This window comes from Carettochelys insculpta, chromosome 5, assembly GCF_033958435.1.
Source record: "Carettochelys insculpta isolate YL-2023 chromosome 5, ASM3395843v1, whole genome shotgun sequence".
NCBI classification, from domain to species: Eukaryota; Metazoa; Chordata; order Testudines; family Carettochelyidae; genus Carettochelys; species Carettochelys insculpta.
Window position 1 is genome coordinate 5,323,099 of NC_134141.1, and position 21,151 is coordinate 5,344,249.

A 21,151-nucleotide genomic window follows, 5' to 3' on the forward strand; every position below is an offset into this window, starting at 1 on the left:
TGTGAGGAGCAGAGCACAGCTGCCATCCGCCAGGCCCATTGGGACAGGGTGTGGATCCAAGATGCCCTGAGCAAGAGCTTCTCCAAAGAACCCTCATATCCCTCCCTAGCCCGTCACCACCATGACCTTCCCTTCGCCCCTTCCCACCCCTGAATAATAAAGGCACAAGTTTGTGTGGTAAACGATAAATGGTTTATTGTGCAAACTATTTACAAAGTGTGTGTGTGTGGATGGGACGGTGGCTGGGACTGTAGTCTGGTGGAGGAGTCTCTCAACTTGGACATGGGGGGCTTGGAACGGGGGCTGGGGGCCTCAGATCACACGGGGAGGGAGGACCACAAACCCAAGAGAGAGTGAGACTCTGAGCAGCATCGGCCTCGGGGTCCCTTCCCACCAAACATGGGGGGCCCTGCTGGGACTGGCCTGGCACTGGTACCAGGGGGAGGTATGGATGAGGAGGGGTTGGGGCAGGGTCTGGGTTGGGTTGCGGGGTGAGCTGAGGGGCAGAGGGAACAGCCATTGGCCAGGGAAGCAGACAGGGGTCCTGGGCACCTTGCGGGAGGGCAGCAGCAGGCGGCTGGACCAGCATGTATCGCCAGATGCCGGTGACGGAGTCACAGCGGGATATGAGCTGGTCTCATGCCCACGACTGCTACTCCACATCCTCTGGGACACAGTAGGCCAGGGTGTGCTGAATGTCCTTCAGGATGGTGACCTGCTCCTCCTTGGGCTCCCAGGGCAGTCTGGAGGTGTTGTGGGGGTGGCCAGCCCTCAGTCAATGCTGGTCCAGCTGTACAGAACACAAGGAGGGAGAGACAGTGAGTCATTTGTGCAACACAGCCGGAGGCTGTGCCCCCCACCGTGAGCAGTGACCAACTTTCCTTGGGCCAATGGATGGGGCTAGCCCCAGGAGCAAAGATGTGTGGCTTACACAGCAGGCCCTGCCACACAGGGACTCTGAGGTGCCTACGGTACTATACTGGCCACTGCCACCCCCTTCTCCCCGGTCAATAGGCTAGCAGCCCGGGGGCTGTCCAGCCACAGAGGGGTCCCCTCCTGAATGGCAGGGAGCCGGGAGCTGCTGAGCCCTCCCCGGGGCCCGCTCTGCCACCTGCAGCTCAGATGCAGATGTGCCTGTGCATTGCACTCCCGAGTGTGCCTGGAGTCACGCCGGCACCCCTGTGGCTGGCCTGCTTCCAGCTGCGGCAGGTACTGGGAGGGCCCCTGAACCTCAGGGCCTGACGCTCATCTGGCCTCCCATGAGCCTGGCGGCAGGATGCCGCCTGCAGCTGTCGGCTGGCTCCGGGTGGTGCACACTCCTGCTGCACATGGTCCCACCCGAGCCAGCCCAGCAACACTTGCAGCACAGTCCATCTGCGCCCGCCTCCCAGGCTCTGGGGCATGAGACAAACAGGGCATGCACAGGAGGAGCCCTCACCAATCTCAGAGGTGGCCCCGGAGGTGCCCTGGTTGCTGGAGACCAGGTCCAGGGTGATGACCAGGCTGCTGGTCTCCAAGTTAGACTCCTGCTGCTGCCCCTCCTGTGGCAGCTGCTCTGCCTCCCACTTGACAAGGAGGGTGTTGAGCCCCAAATCCAGGCTGAATCCATGTGCTCCCCACCCAGGAGGGGGTGCAGTTCTGTGGAGTAGGGGCAGGTTGGGGATTCCGCCCCTGAGCAGCTGGGCCCGCAGGTACCCCTGTCACAACTCCTTGACTTTTGCAGGGCCTTGTTTGAGGGGGTGGCGAGGGTGGCTCTGTTCTGCCGGGGCCTCAGTCATCCAGCTATGTTTGTCTGCATTGCAGTGCCTGGCTCTGGGGTCCTGCAAGGTCTCTTCCTCTGCCCACAAATCCAGCAGCGCTTGCGTCTCTGCCCCAGTCCAGGTTGGGGGACACCTTTTGGAGCCCCAGGAAAGATGTGGGGACCCCAGGAGGATCCCAGGCTGCCTGGTGCTCGGCCACATCTGCGCCGGTGTGGACATGAGGGCATGGGATGAGCATGCTGCCTGGTTGCTTCTATGCTCTCAGCTTCCTGCCACGGGGTTCCCCGGCGCCCTGGGGCTTTAAGAAGGGCTAGAGGCAGGAACCCCGGAGCGCTGATTGCGCCTGTGGGGCATCTCAGAGGCCTCTTCTGTCGACAGCCAACCCCTTGGAACCTCCAGACAGGTGTTTTGTCAACACCTCTCTGTCGACAGCAGCTTATTCCTCGTGGTGAGCCGGGTACAGCTATCGACAACAGCCCTGCGGTCTGTCCGCTTCCTGCTGACCCAATGCCCCTGGTAAAGTCCTGCCTCTGGCTAACACACCCCAAGGGCCGCTGCGGGTGGAGTTTCTCTCCCTGGCAGTGTGATGCAGCCAGCCCCGCCCTGGAGAGGGGTCACCCCCTCCTCGGCCAGCGTGCTGCCAGTTTTGCCAAAGGGATCAGTCTTTCATCGCCCCCCAGCCCTGCTGCCCGGCACAGGAAGAGTCAAATTCTCCTGTTCCCTGCTCGCCCTCCTCTGGGGTCTGTAGCTGGGCAGGGGCTTTGCCAGGGAGCGGGGCTCCCTCCGCCGGGTGTGACGGGTTTTAGGGGCTCGGTCCCAGGGCTGCCCGCGGGGCGCGAAGCTAGGCAGGGGCTCGATTTTTGCAGGCTCCAGCCCCACCTCCTCCGGCAGCATTTGCCCCTTTAAATCCGAGCCAGGGCCGCGGCTCCCCGCTTGCATCGCCGGCTGGTTGTGTCCCCCGATCTGCGCTGTCCTTGCCCCTCCTGGCCCGGCCCTGGCACTAACTGCCGGAGCTCCCCAGAAGCGCTGCAGAAGTTGCGGGGGGGGGGGGGTGTCTCGGGCTTGCGCTGGAATCCGCTCCCCGCTCTCTTACCGCTGCCCGCTGGGGGCTGCTGCGAGGCGGAGGAGGTGTCCCGGCCTCCCTCGCTAGCCCCGTCACAGCCCAGCCGGGCTTGGAGGGAGCAGAGGCGAGCGGGCGGCCCCAGTCCCCTCCCTGCCCGGCCAGCAGCAGCCGGCGCCCCGGGCGGAGGCGTCCTGCCCCCTGCTGCGGCCCGGGCGGGGGGCGCTAGGGTTAGGCACCTCCCGCGGCCAATCGTGCCGCCGTCTGCAGAGCAGCCCAGCCTCCTGCCGGGGCGGAGAGCAGCGGCCGGGCCCCGCGGGAGGGCTGCCCCCGGCATGGCGAGCCCCCCCTACGGCCCGGCGCGGGGACTCGCTGCGGGGCGGGCGCAGGGGCGTCGGGGTGACTCTCCGCTCCCCTGCTAGCGGCTCGCCACTGCCCCGGGCTCGGAGCGACGATGGTGCAGCTCGCCTGGGCTTGCCTGGTGCAGAGCTGCCTCCTCCTGCTGGCCCGAGCCCGCCACAGCCGGAGCCCCTCCAGCGGCGGGGCGGCCGCCGGCTGCGCGCTGCGCAGGAAGGTAAGTGCCGGGGGGCGGGGGGGGACTCGGTGGCTGTGTGCGGGGGGCGCTGCGGGGACCCGCCCCGCGCCCCTTTGCAGCAGCCCGGCGTGGGGCACCTCCCCTGCCCGGCTCCCCGGGCGGCAGCGGGATCGGGGAGTCCCGGCGGCTCAGCGGGCTCCGCTGGCTTCGGGGGGGTCCCCCCGGACGCACCGGCGGGGAGAGCAGCTTCTCAGGGACGGGTGGGGGTAGGAGCCGCTCCCGGCGGGGGCTCGTAAAGGAGGAGGCGTAAATGGGATTTGCGGCGTCCGTGGTGCGAGCCAGCCGGGGCGGTCAGGAGAAGCGAGGCGCGCCGGCCCGCTGCTTGCTGGGCTCCTGGCCTCCCTCCGGCCGCCTTCGCTGGCTGCAGCCCGGGGCCGCTTCCAGCCCCTGCGCCCTTTGCCCCCCGCGTGTTCCGCGCCCACGGCCCGGGTTCGCCCTCCGTGCACACGCGGCTTGCAATGGAAACGGCTCGTCCGAGCCGCGCCGAAGTTCTACCGGCCACATCCGGCACGTTCCGCCGGTCCCGGGAGCCCGCGCCGGGCGGGCAGAGCGCGGCTGGAGGCAGGGCAGGCTCCCCCTAGCTGGCCGCCGCGGAAACACGCCGAAAGCTGTCCTACGCGCAGCAGCTAGTGGGCAGCCCGCTCCGGGGCTGACCTCTGTAACCTCTCCCCGGGAACGCGGCAACAGGCCTGAGCTCCGAACAGTCAAACCTCGCCCCTCGGGCTGGCTTGGTAAATCGCCCTCGATGCAGTTGGCCGGAGATTCTTTGCCAGAAGGGACCGTTTTGCAGAAGTCTTGTGCTTTTGTGGTCTCTCACCCTCCCAGGCAAGGCAGAGCTGAGTTTTATTAAGGTCCGGGTTCTATGTTATTCCCTCCTGGCAGCCTTGCTGTGGTGCACTCGTTTAATAAGAGCTGCTGCCAGAAATGTGTAACTAAAACCAGTTTCTCATAAAGCTGCCACCAGCAGGTTTTTTTTCTTAGTGCTAGGAAACTGTGCTGCCTATAGCAGCTGGTGGTAGAGAAGAAGGGGAAATCATATCACTTAGGAATCCAGGCCTACAAACAGAGAATCGATGGTAAAGGACATAAATTGGCATTTACTTTAATTGAGGATAACCTCAATCTGTCCTTGTTCTGTTATGGTTAAACCTTCCTAAGAAGGCTGCTGGGAGACAAACTAGTAGTACAACAGAACGTTTACAAAGTGTGTTCCCTGTTCAGAGACCTGTACAAACACTAACTAATTCAGATCACACCTTGGGGAGCAATGGAATATTGTACCCATTTTACAGATGGGGAGAATGAGAGAGACTAAAGTTGACGTGCTCCAAACCACAGAGTGGCCCAGATTTCTGCAAGGATACGAGCTCCACTTATGCAGTGTTTATTGTATGCAACAGTCAGGAGTGTGCACCCTAAGGATGGGCATGCACAAATGCCACGCTTCACAGTGCCAGTGCTTGTTGGCGTATGTGAGTCGGGCCCAAGAAAAGGGTGAGCACATGTTTACATGGGAGAATTAGGACTCTTCTGCTTCAGGATTCAACTACCTTATGTGAAACTAATGGGCGTTATTACGTGTTTGCAGTGCTGTAGCTGTGCTGGTCCCACAGAGACACAAGGGGGCTGAGGTGTTTATTGGACAACGGCCATTCGTGAAACAAAGCAAGCAGTCCTGTAGCACCTTAAAGACTAACAGTATTATTTATTAGGTAATGAGCTTTTGTGGGAAAGACGCACTTCTAAGAGACAAGCCTTCAGGATCCACAGAGCTCTTCTTCAGGGCTGGAATAATTAGTGACCTCCCGTGTAAGAATAGGGGTCCAAGGCAACTTAGCTCAAACCTTGGGCATGGTTTTGGGGAAGGCATTGGGAACACTGATAATTTGCAAGCCTCGGGTAGGCATGGAATTTGCCTCCCCTCACCCCCACACATGGCCTTTGCCTAACTGGAACTCCCCTGCTTATAGAAATCAAACTATGGCTGTTCTCCGAGCCCCACCTGGATCTACTTTTGTAGTTTGTTTTTCCATTAGTAGAGGACTTCTCAGAGTCTTGGCTTCCGGCTGACTTTCACCAAGATTCCTTGCTTCTGCGGAGGCAGCGCGTTACTTTAGCATGCTTTGTGTTGGAATCGGGACCTGGTTGTGTTTCTGTCACTATTTATTTTATATGACAATAGATTTTTGGCCCATCTCTCAACCCCAAGTTGGATAGCGACGCCCAGGGTTCCCTCTAATTTTTTTCCATTCACGAGCAGAATAAATTTTGTTATGTGCACCAAGGATGTGCAGGTGTGCGCCACCAATAGACCCACATACTGCTGGCGGTGGGTGCTCTGCTAATCAGCTGAGCAGCACCTGAATCTCCTGGGGGGCCACCCAAGCACTCACCTTAGAGGGAACACTGGCCACACCCTGTCCAAAAGCCAAGAATACCTATTAAGAATCTAGTGGTGTAAACTTTTTTTCATTACTGCCCTGCTTGAGGCTGTCTTGGTGTGATTGAATTTGACTTTCCGAACATGGCTGTTCACCATGGCATTGGTTGACCCACGCTGAGGGGGAGTAAGCTGCAAGTGTGGATGAGGACAGACACGTGATGAACAAAAAGCTTAAAGGCCAAGATTTTTCAGAAGTGACTTGTGATTTTTGGGAAGCCTCCATTTTTGGGTAGCCAGTGTGAAACCCCTCAAAGGGAACTGATTTTTCAGAAAGCACTGAGTACCCAACCTCCAAAAATCAGATGCTTTAAAGATTTTTTAAGCTGGACATCCAAAAATCTAGGCATCACTTGACACTTTTGGAAACTTGAGCCATTCTTTCTCTAGTTAATTAAGAAGTGCGGCAGTGGGTTGGATTCAGCACGTGGCTCAGAGGCAACCTGGCCTGTTCCCATGGGCCAGAGAAGATATTCAGCATTGTTTGCCCCGTCTACACTCACTCCTAATGGTTAGCCCTGGGGGTTAGCTAACATGATGCACAAATCCAGGCATAGCAAAGGGCAGCGTAGGGAAGACCCTAAGGAGCAACACTCCTTTGAAGAGCAGGGGTCCTATGCCAAGGGAGGGGACAAATCCACAACTGGCTCCTCTTTGCACACAGTACACCCGTGGGTTACACTGGTGTAGGGATCCTGTGGGAGGACTTGGCAGCTGGCCACAAGAGTCAGGTTGGAGACAGACCCTTGGCGAAGGATCTGGCAGCGGGGGGAAGGCTAGAGGTCCCTTTCTTTTGCTCTGTTCACGTGTGCTCCCGCACGCTGGCTGCCCACTTCCCCTGCAGCCCACCTGTCTCATACTGGGGCCTGCTGCCTTCTGATGAACTGTCCATACACTGGGCAGCCATGGACTGGGCAGCTTTGGAGCATCACAGGCTTGATGTGGTTTCACACTACAGGCAGCTTATTGGAGATGGCAGAGCAGGCCTAGCATCATCAGCTCCCAACCTCTACCAGGTGGACGGCGTCTTGCCAGCAAGCCAGTCAGTTTATTACTGAGGCCAGGAAGTAAACCAGATTTCAGAGTAATCTTGTGTGTGTTGCACTCTCATAAAAGCTCACCGGGTCTGGAGAGCAGGTGACAGATTGCGCTTGGCTCCCTTCAAAGCGTGGGCCATCGAAGCCCTGGGCTTGCATGAATTTGTAGCCTGGACAGGGGAAAAAAAAAAAAAGTTTTGTGGTGTCTGCAGATGTTGGCAGGAAAAAAAAGGATGTGTGGAAAACTGCAAATGTGGACGTCTGACATGTGATGCCACAAGACTTTTAGCCTTTGTCAGGAAAACCTGAGGTGAAATGTGTTAATGATGGCTCATTATCTCCTGATTACTATGCCATTAAAATGTGAGACCGCCTGTAGTTTTCCATATTGGCAGTCTGCTTCCTCGGGTCATTAGGACAGTGGGAGAAATTACACTATTCAATGATAGATGGTATTTTCAGGTCATATAACTACGTGTATCCAGCTCTTTTCCTGAAAAGGAGCTGGGTATTATGTATAATAGAAACAAGCTCTTGAAATCCCATAGGAACACTTCTAACTCTGTCTCTTTATAAACAACATTCCCCATTGTGCCTGAAGGGGATACAGCTTTTTTTATAAATAGCAGTTCCTCAAATCAAGGGATGTGCTTTGTCAGACACCCGCCCTCCGCAACTGCTTTTATACCTCTCCTCTTCCCTGATTCCCCCACCTTCCATCCTGATGCAAGTGTTGAAAAAGAGAATTTGACAAACACTAGTTCTTCAGAGAGCTTTTTTGTCTAAGCTCCATGATACTGCTAATACTGCAGCCACTAATTCTCCCCAAATCCTGAATGTTTGGCATAGTAGGAAACAGTCTTATGTTTTCCTGGAATTGGGGGGCGGGGGAGCTTTTAAAAGAATTAATTTGCAAGAAAGTGTCTTGTGGACATTTAGGATTTCCCCAATTCACAGACAAACTCATTTGATCTGGTAGCGTGCTCTGCAAAATGTTGATGTACATTTAGGTGTTTAATGCCAGCACCCAGCAATTAGCAGGTGTAACTGTTTGCTAAGGGGCATTGTTCACAATAAATGGATCAATTAATCCAAATGGCTAACTTTTCCCCATTATATTTGCTTTGACAGAGCAGACACAGTTTGTCTCTTGACTTTATCTCACCCGTCTGCTCTAACTTCTGGCTTTTAGCTTTAACACCTGATTTTTATTTTTCACCTCGGGTGGAAAAAGGTACTAAATTTGGATTCTTTAAATTGCATGCAATGCAGTACTTTTCCCGAAGCAAACTTGACTAGCCTAGAGTTAGGACATTAAATATTTGTCAGTAATTTAAAGGGGGGAAATGAAGAGAATATTATTCATAATAATATTTAACATTTGCATACAGGTGCACAAGGCACTTCACTCACTGTACAAAGACCCAAAAGTAGTTAGGTGCCGAAATGCCTTTGGGGATCACAGCCACAGTCCCTGCTTTGAATAGTTACAAGCTAAGGGGGGATGTGACAAAGGTGAGACACTGGAAGAGATGACCAGCAGACAAAGGAGCTGGGAGGAGGGCGAAAAGCTCGGGTAGAGTAAGATTTTGGGGCTGCTTGAGGGATGTGTTCTTAGTTTTCTCTACAGAACTTAGGCAGAAATAGGGAATGTGGTAATGAATTCAAGGAGATTGCATGGTGCAACAGATTGCATCCCAGTTGAGCGGCCAGATGACCTGGGTTCTGTGTCTGGCCTGGAGGTTCCAGATGAGATTGGAGCCACTGTATGTATATTCCTGGGGGAACGTTCCCTGCCCTGAAGAATGTACAGTCTAAATACACAAGATAGGCACAGGTGGGAGGGAGGATCAGCAGTGATGTGGCTTGCCACACGGTGAGTCAGAAAGAGAAGTCAGGTACTCAGCACTCTGGCTTCCCCCATCAAGTTCCATACCCACTGCACCACACTGTCAGTGAAAAGTTCCTTCCTTGTTGATAATCTACATAATGGTTTCCCAAACTGGGGGGGGGGGGTTTGGAGACTCCGGGGGGGGGCATGGGTTAGGGTTAGGGCATGAGATGACTCAGCCCCCCACCATCATTCCCCTCACCTGAAGAAAGAGCCGGCTTTTGCTTCCAGCTCTCAGCCCCTGCCGTTTTACATGGATGACCCAGCGCAGTTGCTATAAAAAGCAGGCAGCTGGCAAAGACCCATGTGGAGCTGTCTGCCTTCTGCAAATGAGAGTGAGTGTGGGTTGGGGGGAGGAGGAGGCGCTTAGATGGGGGACTGGGGGGGCCTGGCTTTGTGGGAGGGCAGGGGAGGGGTTCAGGTCACTAACTTTTTGGCATCTGACCAGCGTAATTCCTCTGGAGACCTTTGTACCTTCCCAGGGCTCAACTGCATTATTGATTTTTCTGTTATCTTTGTAGGGTTGCAACCAATGCAAAGTCTCAACAGTTTTGAAGTAACTGTTGGGGAGTAAAATGACCATATCCCTGATCAATATGTTACAATAAAATACTTTGTGCGGATGTCATATAAACCTCCCCATTTGGCGGGTTTTAGCTCTGATGTACTGAGAGATCTTGGTCCGCACATGAAATGATGGATGTCACCTGACAGATGAAGTAGGGGGTGTAGATTTCAGTCTGAATGCTGTGTCCTGTTAAGGTCCCACAAAGACTGCTTATGCCTTACTGGAAAAGCAAGCCGGTATTTGCAACAAAACCTGTCACAGTTGGTTTAAAGTAGCTTGAATCTTGGTCTATTTCATGATGTTTTAACAATAAATAAGTGAAAAAGCTATTAGAAGCACCCTTTAGCAAGAGCATTTGCACCTCTGCTCTGCAAAAACAAGTAAGAAGTCAAAGGGCACACACAATTGTAAAAGTAATTATAACTGGATCAGCTAACTTGGGGAGATAGCTTGGCCTTGTGGTGAGGGCCCAGCACTCTGTTCTGAGCTGTGCTAGTGACTGATTTGGCCTCCGGTAAGTCACTCTGCCCCTCCATTTCCTTCAAACTCTTTTTTGTCTTTTGTAAGCTGTTTGAGGTAGGGACAGCTTTCTCCTGTGATATGTTTGTACAGTGCCTACGGTAGTGGAGTTCTGCTCTCTGTTCAGCTGTGGTCTTTATTTGGCTGTCATCACTGTAGTATCTTCACACCTCAGAGTCATCTCAGTATCATCCCCACAATAATGCATAGTGCTTATATACCCATTTTACTGATGACAACTGAGGCAGCCCTCGGCAAGCAGGGGATTTAACCTACGTCGCCGCGGTCCAAAGGCGAGCATCCTGGCTAGGGGGCCATCCTTCCTTCCTCTCTTCTTCTGGCATTCAGGCTTGGTCACAATATAAATAATAAAGTGGCTGGTACCTGAAGGTGAGGGTGGTGTGTTTCCTCCCTGGATCCTCCTATGCTGGTGTTAATCAGAATGAAGTAATTGAAATTAGCAGAGTTTCATGGCCCCCTGTGCATCTCTTTGGCTGTGCCAAAGGGCCTTAAAAGTGGAAAGTCTATTGCCCGCTCTAAGGCCCCTTTCTGCTGCTGGAGCAGTGTACAATGGTGGTGCAGGGCAATCAGCCCCAGTGACTTTATCTACTCGGGGCTCTTGAAATGAGGTGGGAGAGAGAGGCTGCCAATTGTTGCATAGCGCTGCAAGGCTGAACAAGTGTCACCGCTGTTCCTGTGTTATCTCGCAGCCACTTAGCACTTTGTCAGACTGGTCCCCCTTTTGGAGGGGAGGAGGGGAAAGAGGAGGGTGCTTGCTTTTATCTGTAACCTATTTGGAAAAGTAACAGAGAGGGATATTGAGTCTGTTCTGGTCTGGCTGTGGTCTGAAGAAGTGGGTCTGTCCCACGAAAGCCCATCACCTAATAAATTATTTTGCTAGTCTTTAAAGTGCTACTTGACTGCTTTTTGTTTTGATTCTATTTGGAAAAATGCCAAGTACCTCGGCAGCGTGATAGCCAATGATGGCTCCCTTGACAAAGAAATCAATGCCAGAATCAGCACAATATCCAACAGTCCACTAAACTGAAAGTGCACAGGCTGTAGTCCTGACCAGTCTCCTGCATGGATTTGAAACCTGGACGTTGTACAGAAAACATGTGAAACTGCTGGAACACTTCCGCACACACAGGCTGAGGTCATTACTGCACATTTGATGGCAGGACAGAGTCATGAACCTGGAAGTCCTGGACAGAGCAGGAACCACGAGCATCAAAGCCATGATTCTGACAGCCCAGCTTCGCTGGACAGGGCACGTCATACGAATGGAGGAGTTAAGAATCGCTCAGCAACTCCTCTGTGGTGAACTCTCCCAGGGCAAAAGCAATCAAGGTCGGCCTCGCAAGAGGTATAAAGACTGTGTGAAGGCCAACGTTGCTCATGCTGGATTAAAGCTAGAGCAGCTAGAGCAGCATGCAGAAGACCGAACAGGCTGGCGTGCTCTCGTATGACAACTTCAAAGAGCAGTGACGCATACGCCCAATTGATGCTTATGAGAGGAGAAAAGCACTAACAGCAGCCGCACCAACAGAGCCAGGACAATGCCCGTGCTGTTGGACTCCTCGGTCGCATGCGATTCCACAACAATGAGCTTGTGCAAGCTCAAGACGTCATCGTTGGACTTGATGGACTACCAAGAAGAAGACATGGAAAAATACCAAGTGATAGGGCAAGTTAGGATGAGTTTGTAGTGTTTTCAAAGGTGCTCAGCCTGGCTGGGGCAGAATCCAAGGGTGGCAGAATTAGGCCCGTGCAGAATGCATGTGAAAGTCTCACCCCCACTTGTGATCTCAGGTACGTCAGTGACTTTTAGTACCCTAGAATTTGACCACCCTACATTCTGTGATGTATTTATTCTCTCAATCTCTGAGGGGCAGGGCAGAGCTGTTTTTCCCATTGACTGGATGGGGACTAAGTGAGGTGCCAAAGGTCACACAGGAAGTCTGTGGCAGAGCAGGGAATTTAGCCCAGGTCTCCCCATCTCAGGATGGTGCATTAGCCACTAGTCCTTCCTTCCTATCACAGCACCGCCACCTCCTTCTCTCCGTCTGTGCTGAGCAGAGCTCAGACGCTATTCAGGAACTGGTCCTAGAGTGAAAATATACCAGATGCCTACTCACTGGAGGCCTAAAACCAAGCTGTACCTCCCTGGGGAGAGGAGGTGGGAGAAACACAAGGGCTTTCCAAAGGCAGCCCCTTGGGTCAGCTGCCCAACCTCCCCTGCACACCTTCAGTGGCTGGGAAGGGGGAGGCTGCTGGGTCAATGGGCGTAAGAGCTCCTGGTTTTCTCCAGAGTGGCGGTGTCAAATGCTGTGAATGGCAGCGCCACCTCCTGGCTAGAGGTGCAGCTTCCTCCAGCAACAACAGCTGCAGCTCTGTGTTGGCCAACAGGATTATTACATTCCAGCGTCGGGCTCCTGTCTGGAGTGGGCTGTGCTGTGCAGTCAAAAGGGTGTGCTTCCCCCCAGCTGTGCCGTCCTTCCAAAGAGAGGGTGAATGGCGGCCCATTCTTGTGGGAATTAAAGGTCCCGTAGCAGTTTTCAGAGACGAGTGAGGTGGCCCTGCCTGCCGCCCTTATTCATAGCAGTCGCTGATGGTTTAGTGCACAGAAATATCTGTAATGATATCCAAGTGCTCTTTACGCACAGAGCGTTCATCTGAGACCCCGCGAGTGCCAGCGCTGAGGGCGTGGCTGGGGCTGGCCTCTCCAGCGCAGTACACTGTCCTTGCAGCTTGCAGACTCTTTGGGGCAGGGACTGTTGCTCGCTCTGAGACTTGCACGGAGGGAGCCTGATCCCTTAGCCCTGAAAGTGCTGCTGTGAAATAACAGTTCTTTGGTAATGCACGTTTCAGGCGCCGATAGTGCTGGAAAACCCTTTGGCCTGCCCAGTGTATGTGACTATTCTGGCCCTTTCTCTTCCAGGGAGTTTGTTTGTGACCGCAGCTGAGCCTCACTGTCACCCTTGATGTTCCAGCTGGCTAAAGCGCCGTTCTCTGCACGGTGGCTTCAGCCTTCCAGCTGCTTTTGTTCAGTAAATCTGTTGAGGCACCGAAGTTTTGAACTAGACAGAGCAGCTCTTTCCCTAAGATTCTTTGCATCCCTGGCTCCCCCCCATGCACTGCCTGCTGCATACAAGATCAGACCTGTTTAAAGCATGGGCTGCCCTTCCCAGCCCATCCCCAGTGAGGGCTGCTCTCCTGTCTTTTTGTTTGCTTACAGCTAGTAAGTGACACCACCTGTCACTCCTCCTAGCTGGCTTCCATTTGTTTTCTCACCACATTAACGTCTCCCTTACATTTTCTCTAGGAACTGATAGCTGGTTAAGTCACCTATGAAATTAAAATGCTGGTGAATGAAATGATCTTAGATTGTTTTTAAAGAGACCTTGTCTACTTGGAAATCACATGGATTTTAGCAGGAACTCCTGGAGTTTGCCCTTTGGAAAAGGAGGCCGTGTATTTAATGGTAAGTGTAGGCATCCATTTTCAAAAACACCCCTTGCCCTCAAAAGTTAGGCCAATGCCACATGCTTTGGAAAATCCCACCTTACCGCTGATGTCAATGGTAAAAACTCTCATAGACTGCAATGGGAGAAGAATAAACTCAACATGGCACGGCTCTGGCAAGTCCTACCCTTAGTGGCTTGTCCGTGATGAAGGTTAATACTGAGCGGAAGTTGGTGACTGTGCCTGGGAAAGCCGCCTTGTTGCAGGTGAGTAGCTTCTTGGTAAAGAGGTCACATCCTGGTTGAGCGGCTTCTGCTAAAGTCATTAGTAAGTCAAAAAGGGCATCATATCAAAAATAAAACACACCAAAATGAATGTAAAGGTGCTGAGAAATGGAGCAGCAGCAGTGCAGCTAACACCCAGACAACACCAATTCCAAACCGTCACCGCTTGACACACAGCTGCACATCCCCTTGCCCAGCAAGGTCTCCTGTGCCCACCTGCCAGTGACTGCTTGGGGGATGGGGAGATGTTCTAAGGCACCATTAGCAGTCAGGTGCTTAGCTCCATGGAAGGAGAGTGGATGCTAGGTGCCCACCTCCCATTTGTGCTTTGGAAAATTTCCTTGTTGGTCTTCCAAACTTACTTGTCCAGCAGTCACATATGGGGCTGATTCTGCTTGCGCAAAGGCCCGTTGACACTGGTCTGGAAGCACAGGCACGCCTTCTAGGGGGCGTCAAGCATGTGACAAGGGACGTCATGGAAAGGAAAATCCAGTCCTTGTTTTTGGACCATTCAGCTTTCCACCAACTGATTTTAAAATGATTGCCCTTATTAGTGTTCTTTTGCCTTCCTCTTTTCTCCAGCTTTGCTAGTCTTCCTCCGTCCTTTGTCTGCTTTGTTTCGTTGTGGCTAGTGTTATGTTTTTCTTCCTAAGCTGTCTTTCACCTCCCTTTTCTATTCCCGGCCCTTATCTAACCTAGGCCTTGATTCAGCAAACCATCCAGAGTCACCAGACCACTCACTCACTCACACTCTTAATTTAAAGCATTTGCTTCGGTTCCATTAGAGTCATTGGTCGTTAAGCACATGGATTGAGAAGAGCTTCCCTGCTCAGGAAGGGGACATGACCATGTGCCTACTAACATTCGGGCAAGAGCAGAAGTGCTTTACTTAACTGGGCTTTGCTTCCTGTCTGTTTTCCCTCTTCTGTTCATTACTTTATATATTTCTGCCCCTACCCTACGTTATGGCTTTCCCATTTCTGTTAAACCACGTTTCCTTCCCCCCCCGCTTCCTCTCCCAGATTCTCCCTCTTTCATGTGCCTTTCTGTGTTCTTCTCCCACAGTCACTTCCCCTTATTCATTCCATGTCCCTGCCCTTTCCTCCCTTTTCCTTGTCTAGCATCTCACGATCCATTGTGGGGAGTTTTAGTCTCTTTCTTCAGGCCAGTGGAGTCCCTTTGCTCTTGTTTAGCTTTCTGCAGGGTGAGGGAGTTGAGTTCGGAGAAATCCCAACATGCTAGAAAATGTTCAAAACAAAAAGCAGCCAAGTAGCACTTTAAAGACCAGCAAAATAGTTTATTAGGTGAGCTTTTGCGGGACAGACCCACTTCAAGTGTATAGTGTATAGACTATAGACTATGCGTATAGACTAACACAGCTCCCTCTCTGTTACTATAGAAAATGTTCATAGAGGTTGAACCTCTCTAGCCTGGCATCCTCAGGACCTGCCAGGTGCCAAATGAGAGAATTTGCTGAACTACAGGAGGTCAGTGTTGTCTGGCAGCATTACTAATGCTTTGTCTGCTCACTGGGCTGTTAGAGGACATTAAGGGGTAAATTACAGCTAAATAACAGCCCAGAACACTGAGAGCCAGGACTGGTGGCTGGAAACAAACTTTATGGGACTACAGGAAACTTGGCCACACCCATGACAAGTGGTCGTCCACTAACCAAAATCAGGCTGGATTGCAGAAGCTGCCAGCTAAGAAGAGTGCTGGATTAGGGAGGTTGAACCTGTACAGCAGTAGAGTGGGTTTTGTGGCATATATGCCAGTAACATATTCCAGTTGTGCCATGCCAGCTGTTTGCAGGCACCTGTCAGTTCTTCCACCTGCACAGAGCTTTGCCTCAGAGCAATGCAACCCTTACTTGCTTTGGAGAGCTAATGGCTGTCTAACAGTAAGTGGGCTTGCTGGAGTTTCCAGCTGAGGAGTGTTGTGATCTGGGGCTGTTTGGTAGCAAACACTCTCAGAAACACTGTCTGGGATGAGCCACTGTGGAACGGTCTTTCCGATTAACCCTTCTGGCCCCCAGATTTCTTATGGCCAGGGAGGGACGGGACGGATGTTTTGTGCACCCCTGCTTATGCACAGACAGTCAGGAGCAGCTCTGCCTGCAGATAGCCTTGTACATCAGGGCCGAATCCCAGTGCACTCTGGTTGTAGATGACATGGGCCAGCTCATCAGCTGGTGTGACCTGGCGTAACTCCACTGAGTGAAGCCATTCCAGATGTGGTCCCATATACATGGACTGTCATGCCACAGACCAGTGTTTCTCAACCAGCGGTTCAAGTATTCTTGGGGGTACATTGAGATCTTCCAGAGGGTCCATCAACTAATCTAGATATTTGTCTTGTTTTACAAAAGGCTGCATGAAAAACACTAGTAAGTTCGGTACAATCTAAGAGTTAATTCAAACAATGATTTGCTTCTGCTGCTTTGTATGCCTTATGCTGAAATGTAAGCACAACATTTCTAATCCAATACATCGATTTGATAATAAGGTGGTAGAAAGTCAGCAAGTTTTCAGCAGTCGTCTCCTGTGATATTTTTGTGTGTTTTTGTAAGTCGTTTTTTAAGGGAGGTGTAACTGGGTGGTATGCAGAACAAATCTGACTCCTGCAAAGGGCACAAAATGTAGGAAGGTTGAATGGCACTTGTATCACGACCTGATTACCTTAGGACCAAGTTTCTCAACCAGGGGTTACATGTACCCTCGGGGGGGGGGGGTGTTACTTATAAATTTCTTTTTGAAAAAGGGGAACTTTATTTAAAAAGTTGAGAAATGCTGCTCTGGGCCACTCCATGACTTGATACAATGTTACCCTCTAGGATTCTTCATGATGAGAACATTTTCGATTATTGTCTTCTAACGCAAACTCAGTGAAGTCTGAGGACCAGGTGCTGAAATCCAAACCATCCAAACGGAACAGGATTTCTTTATAACTCGGTCCAAGGTTTGCTGCTGCTCAGGTCACTGTGCTGCACAGTGAGGAGTTGGAAGGCATTGGAAAAGGAGAGTCTTTTAAAATAAATGTAGAAGTTTTTTCTCTTTCAAAAGACACTTCTTGCAACTGTGGGCCTAGCAGCACCTCTCAGGCAGCACCCTCCCTTCTTCTCTCCCCTTCTAAAGTACTCGGCTGTTTCTTCTAAAGCGGAGCTGAGGTAGGTGACGGTGCAGGGTCTGGAATGGACGTCTGTCCCCTTGTACAGCCTGTATTTCCAAATCGCTATCTGAGCGTGTGCCTTACCCAGCATGTCCGCCGGCCAGTTGTTGCTCATGTTACACGCACACTTAGAAGCTTTCCATGGACGGAGCCTGACACAGACTTTCCCTGTCCAAACATACTTGCATCACAAAAAGCTGTGTCAAGGCAGTTCCCTGCACAAAAGCTTTCTGCCCTCATGCGTGTGTTTGCTTTCACTTGGCAGGCCTCAGAAACGAATCCATGGATCTGAAAAACACGGGCTTGGTCTCTTGGGTGAAGGGTGAAGATCCATCTGGGGAAGGCAGGTCCCAGACCTGCCCCTTCTGCCGGAGGTCCCACCCCTTCTGCAGCCCCCTCAGGGAACCAGTCCCAGCCCCCACCCCAGGTTACTGCCCCCAGCCTGTGACCTCTCAGTGTCCCCCATCCGAACAGGTGGTGTGGCCTCACCCTTGCCAGCTGGCCGCAGAGCTGGGCTGCTGCGCCATAGCTCCTGCCACCCTGGGCACTCAGACAGCCCCAGCCCGCCCTAGGCAGCCGGAGAACCGGAGCCGTTTTGGGAATGCAGTGCCGTCCGTTGCCTGGGTTACCTGCACCCATGCATTTGACCTGCTCAGCCGCAGGGGAGCCAGAGCCTTCTAGGGAGCTTTGCTACCCTCGTCCCCGCCCTGAGGGAGCTTTGGTAGTCCACATCCCTGGTATCTGCAGACAGTGCTGGCATCCAGGGCAGAGCTGAGGGCTCCTTTTTTGCTGGGGTTGGTCAGGGAGAGGGAGAGGCCAGATCCACTGGTTTTGTAGTTAAAAAACAAACAAACAAACAAACAGTTAAAACCTGGGTCTTTGGGTTTAGAAACAAAGCAAACCCCCTGTAAGACGGCGGGCAGAACTCTACTGCCAAACGAGCCTCGCAAGCTGAAAAAACAACCACCGTCCCGATAGCTTGGCCAGCCCTCTGCTGTGAATAACAGTGGTCGTCGGCAGGTCTCTAGCCCTTTGCAAAAGAGGTGGCTTTTATGATTCTCATTTAACAGATGGGGAAACTGAGGCAGGGAGCAGTGTGATCGCTCCCCGCCCCCAGCTGGCCAGTGGCAGAGCCAGGGGTAGAACCCAGGCTTCCTAAGTCCCCAGCCCTGCTCTGGCCACTCGGTACTGCTGCTGTCCTTCAAAAGGAGAAGCCATTCCTGTGGCCAGCGATGCTGTGTGGTTTCTTGTCTTTTGGGGTGCAGCCGTGCCAGCATGAGGGAGATCCTATTAAAACAACATATCTATGTACAGTGTATGTCACTTGCTGGGCTGGGGGTGGGGGTATTCCTCTCCTCTTCCCCCTCTGTGTGGTCTGCTCCCCATGCCCACCCCTCCAGGCCACTGTTGGTTTACTCCACCGTGTTTCTCTCCCCTGCAGCAAAGCGAGCTGAACTCTTTCCTGTGGACCATCAAGCGAGAGCCCCCATCTTACTTCTTTGGCACCATCCACGTCCCCTACACCCGGGTCTGGGACTTCATTCCTGAGAACTCCAAGAAGGCCTTTCAGCACAGCCACATCGTGTACTTCGAGCTGGACCTCACCGATCCCTACACCATCTCTGCCCTGACCAGCTGCCAGCTGCTGCCCCAGGGCGAGAACCTGCAAGACGTGCTCCCCCGGGACATCTACCGCCGGCTCAAGCGCCACCTGGAGTACGTCAAGCTCATGATGCCTTCGTGGATGACTCCGGACCAGCGGGGCAAAGGGCTCTATGCCGACTACCTCTTCAATGCCATCGCTGGGAACTGGGAGCGGAAGCGACCTGTGTGGGTGATGCTGATGGTGAATTCGCTGACCGAGGTGGATGTTAAGTCACGTGGCGTGCCTGTCCTGGATCTCTACCTGGCCCAGGAAGCGGAGCGCCTGAGGAAGCAGACCGGGGCGGTGGAGAGGGTGGAGGAACAATGCCACCCGCTGAACGGGCTGAATTTCTCCCAGGTAAGAGGAAAACGTTGTTGGACATGCAGCAGCCGAGTCTTTAAGGACAAGTGTTTGAACACAGGGGCTCTCGAGCAGAGAACCTGTGACCTGAGGGCTGGGAGGCACTGCCCTCAGCTAGGGCCATGGGGAAGGGGAGGGAGTGGCCAGGCAGGAGCAGTGCTCAATCCATTGCAGTTACTGTGATACACCCCTCCTTCTTTCCCCAAAGTCCCTGTGTGGGACATGTCCTGTCTCCCCCGCTGCACATATTGGGGAACCTAATCCCATTAATATGGGAGGAAAAACTCACACCCTGCCCCTACTTGGAGCATGGAGGTGAGGGCTCCTGGCTTCCTCTTCAGCAGCGTTCCCACTAATTTTTTTCATCAAGGGGCAGAATAAATTTTGTTGCATGCACCAAGATATGTCCTGATGTGCACCACCAATGGAAACATACTGGTGGCCGTAGGCACTCGGCTAATCATCTGGGCAGCACCTGATGTCTCCTGGGCAGCTGCCCGAGTGCTCAGCTTACAGGGAACCCCTGCACTGTAATTCCACATCCTAAAACCATCACTCCTTCCCCTGTCCAGGACTGGGCACAGAACGGCTCTAAATCTCTTGGTGCACAGGTACCTCCTACTGTTAACCCTTTCTTTGCTGAGATTTGACCCTTTAGCCTAATCTGTAAGCAGTTTTTAATCCACAATATGTCTCCTCTGGCCGCGGAGGTGGGGACTTTGTCAGTCTGATTGCATCCTTTGCCTCTCTGGTGTGCGCTGGCCCAGGTGACCTGTGTTGAGGAGGACTCAGGCTGTGCTTGTTCTTTGTGGTTTTATGATGAATAAAGAAGTCTGAAAAGTTTGGGAGTGAAACACTGGACTTCATGATGTCCGTGGGCACTTTGCCGTTGACTTCAGAGGGGCCAGGATCTCACCCTGAATATATACCCAGGGAGTGTGATTTTGCTTGTTCACTGTTCCTTTTAATCTCAACCTGACCAGAAACACAAAATCTGTCTTGTTTGGTGAGCAGTGTTTCATGGAGTGTCCATCTGTGCCATATAGGAGTTCTCTCGCAGGGCAGGGGGCGTGAAATCCAGCATTGCTGGGTCTCAGGGTTTTATCATGAGTCTGACTGCATTGCCCCTGCTCGCGAAATCAAGCGATTACGTGAAAGCCTCAGTTTTCATTAGACCAACACAGCACATTTCTAGCCTTGCCATTGCAGAGAACTGCTTGAAAGGCTCGGACACCAAAAAGCAAAGCAAAAGCAGCCCAAATGCATTCTTTAACAACAAAAACCAGTCTCATGGGGCTTTTTTAAGCCAGCCTCTTGATATTTTTGGAGGGACCTGGTGCTTGGTGGAACCTCGGGCTTAGATACTGTAAATCTTCAGTGCCAGAGCTTTGTTCTGACTGTTCGTTCAGGCAGCTGTGAGAATTGTGTGTCAGTGACGGAGCTGGGTATTAACAGGCTGACTAGAAATAACTCCTGTCATTGAATGTGCCTCCCAGTGCTGCAGTTATCCAGGTAGTCTTCCAGGGGAAAGAGAGAGAAAAATGGTCCCCTAACCCCCAACACTCTTATACCTTACAGAGAAGCAAAAAACGCCCCACCCCCACTTTTTTTTTTCTTCACAGGTGATTTTTAAACACAACAGGAAGCCCTGTGGCACCTTATAGACTGACAGGTGCTATTTAATTCTTTAATGGTGTTCAGGCAGCCCAGAGAGACGTGGTTTACCAGGGAGAAGCCTGGCTAGCTCCTGTTGTTTTACGCTCCTGTGCAGTGTGTGTTTTGTAAACCCCTCCCCCCCCGGGCCCCCGCTGTTCTGCACTGTTTTTATTGCTCTTTGTGCGATTACAGCTCTCCCTTAGGACCCCTCCATAGGACGGGTTCAGCGTTGGCCTCTCGGCCCTGTTTAGCCGTGGCTGTGTTTTCTGCATTGTTCTTGTGGCAGCACTTCAAGGCTGGCTGGCTGGCTGGTTAAGGGGGCTTCTGCTAAGAGCTCACCAGTTCCAGTTCAGCTTCCCGCCCCGTGTCCTCCTGCCTCTCCCTCGCCACATCATCTCTCTTCTCCCCAGCCATCTATGTGCTAGGTTTGACTGCTTCCTCCTAGCTCATCCCACAGCTGCCTTCCGCCTCCATCCCATGGGCAGACTGGGCACAAGGGAGCTCCTGATAATAAGTGACACCTTTCTCGTGGCTGGGTCCCATACCCTCCAGTATTCAGGGTCTCAGCTGAACCTTCCCCTTGGAACAGAGTCGGTATTGGCATTGAATGGCTGGAGTTGCTCTTCTTTGAGGCCTCTGACGTGACATTGTTTTTACGAACCTCACAGAGTGAACCTAGGACAGGTATTTCTTGCCATCCTTT

The 21,151-nt window shown here is 52.7% G+C and overlaps 1 protein-coding gene across 1 annotated transcript in view; it reads left to right on the forward strand.

Annotated features, from left to right (window-relative positions):
* The first annotated feature begins 2,881 nt into the window (after positions 1-2,881).
* The window catches only part of TRABD2A (TraB domain containing 2A), a 97,353-nt gene continuing 79,083 nt past the window's right edge, over positions 2,882-21,151 (forward strand). The window contains exons 1-2 of the mRNA XM_074994024.1: positions 2,882-3,394; positions 18,229-18,789. Of these exons, the coding sequence (XP_074850125.1) occupies positions 3,275-3,394; positions 18,229-18,789 (681 nt within the window). The 5' untranslated portion in view covers positions 2,882-3,274. The remainder of the gene's footprint in view (positions 3,395-18,228; positions 18,790-21,151) is intronic.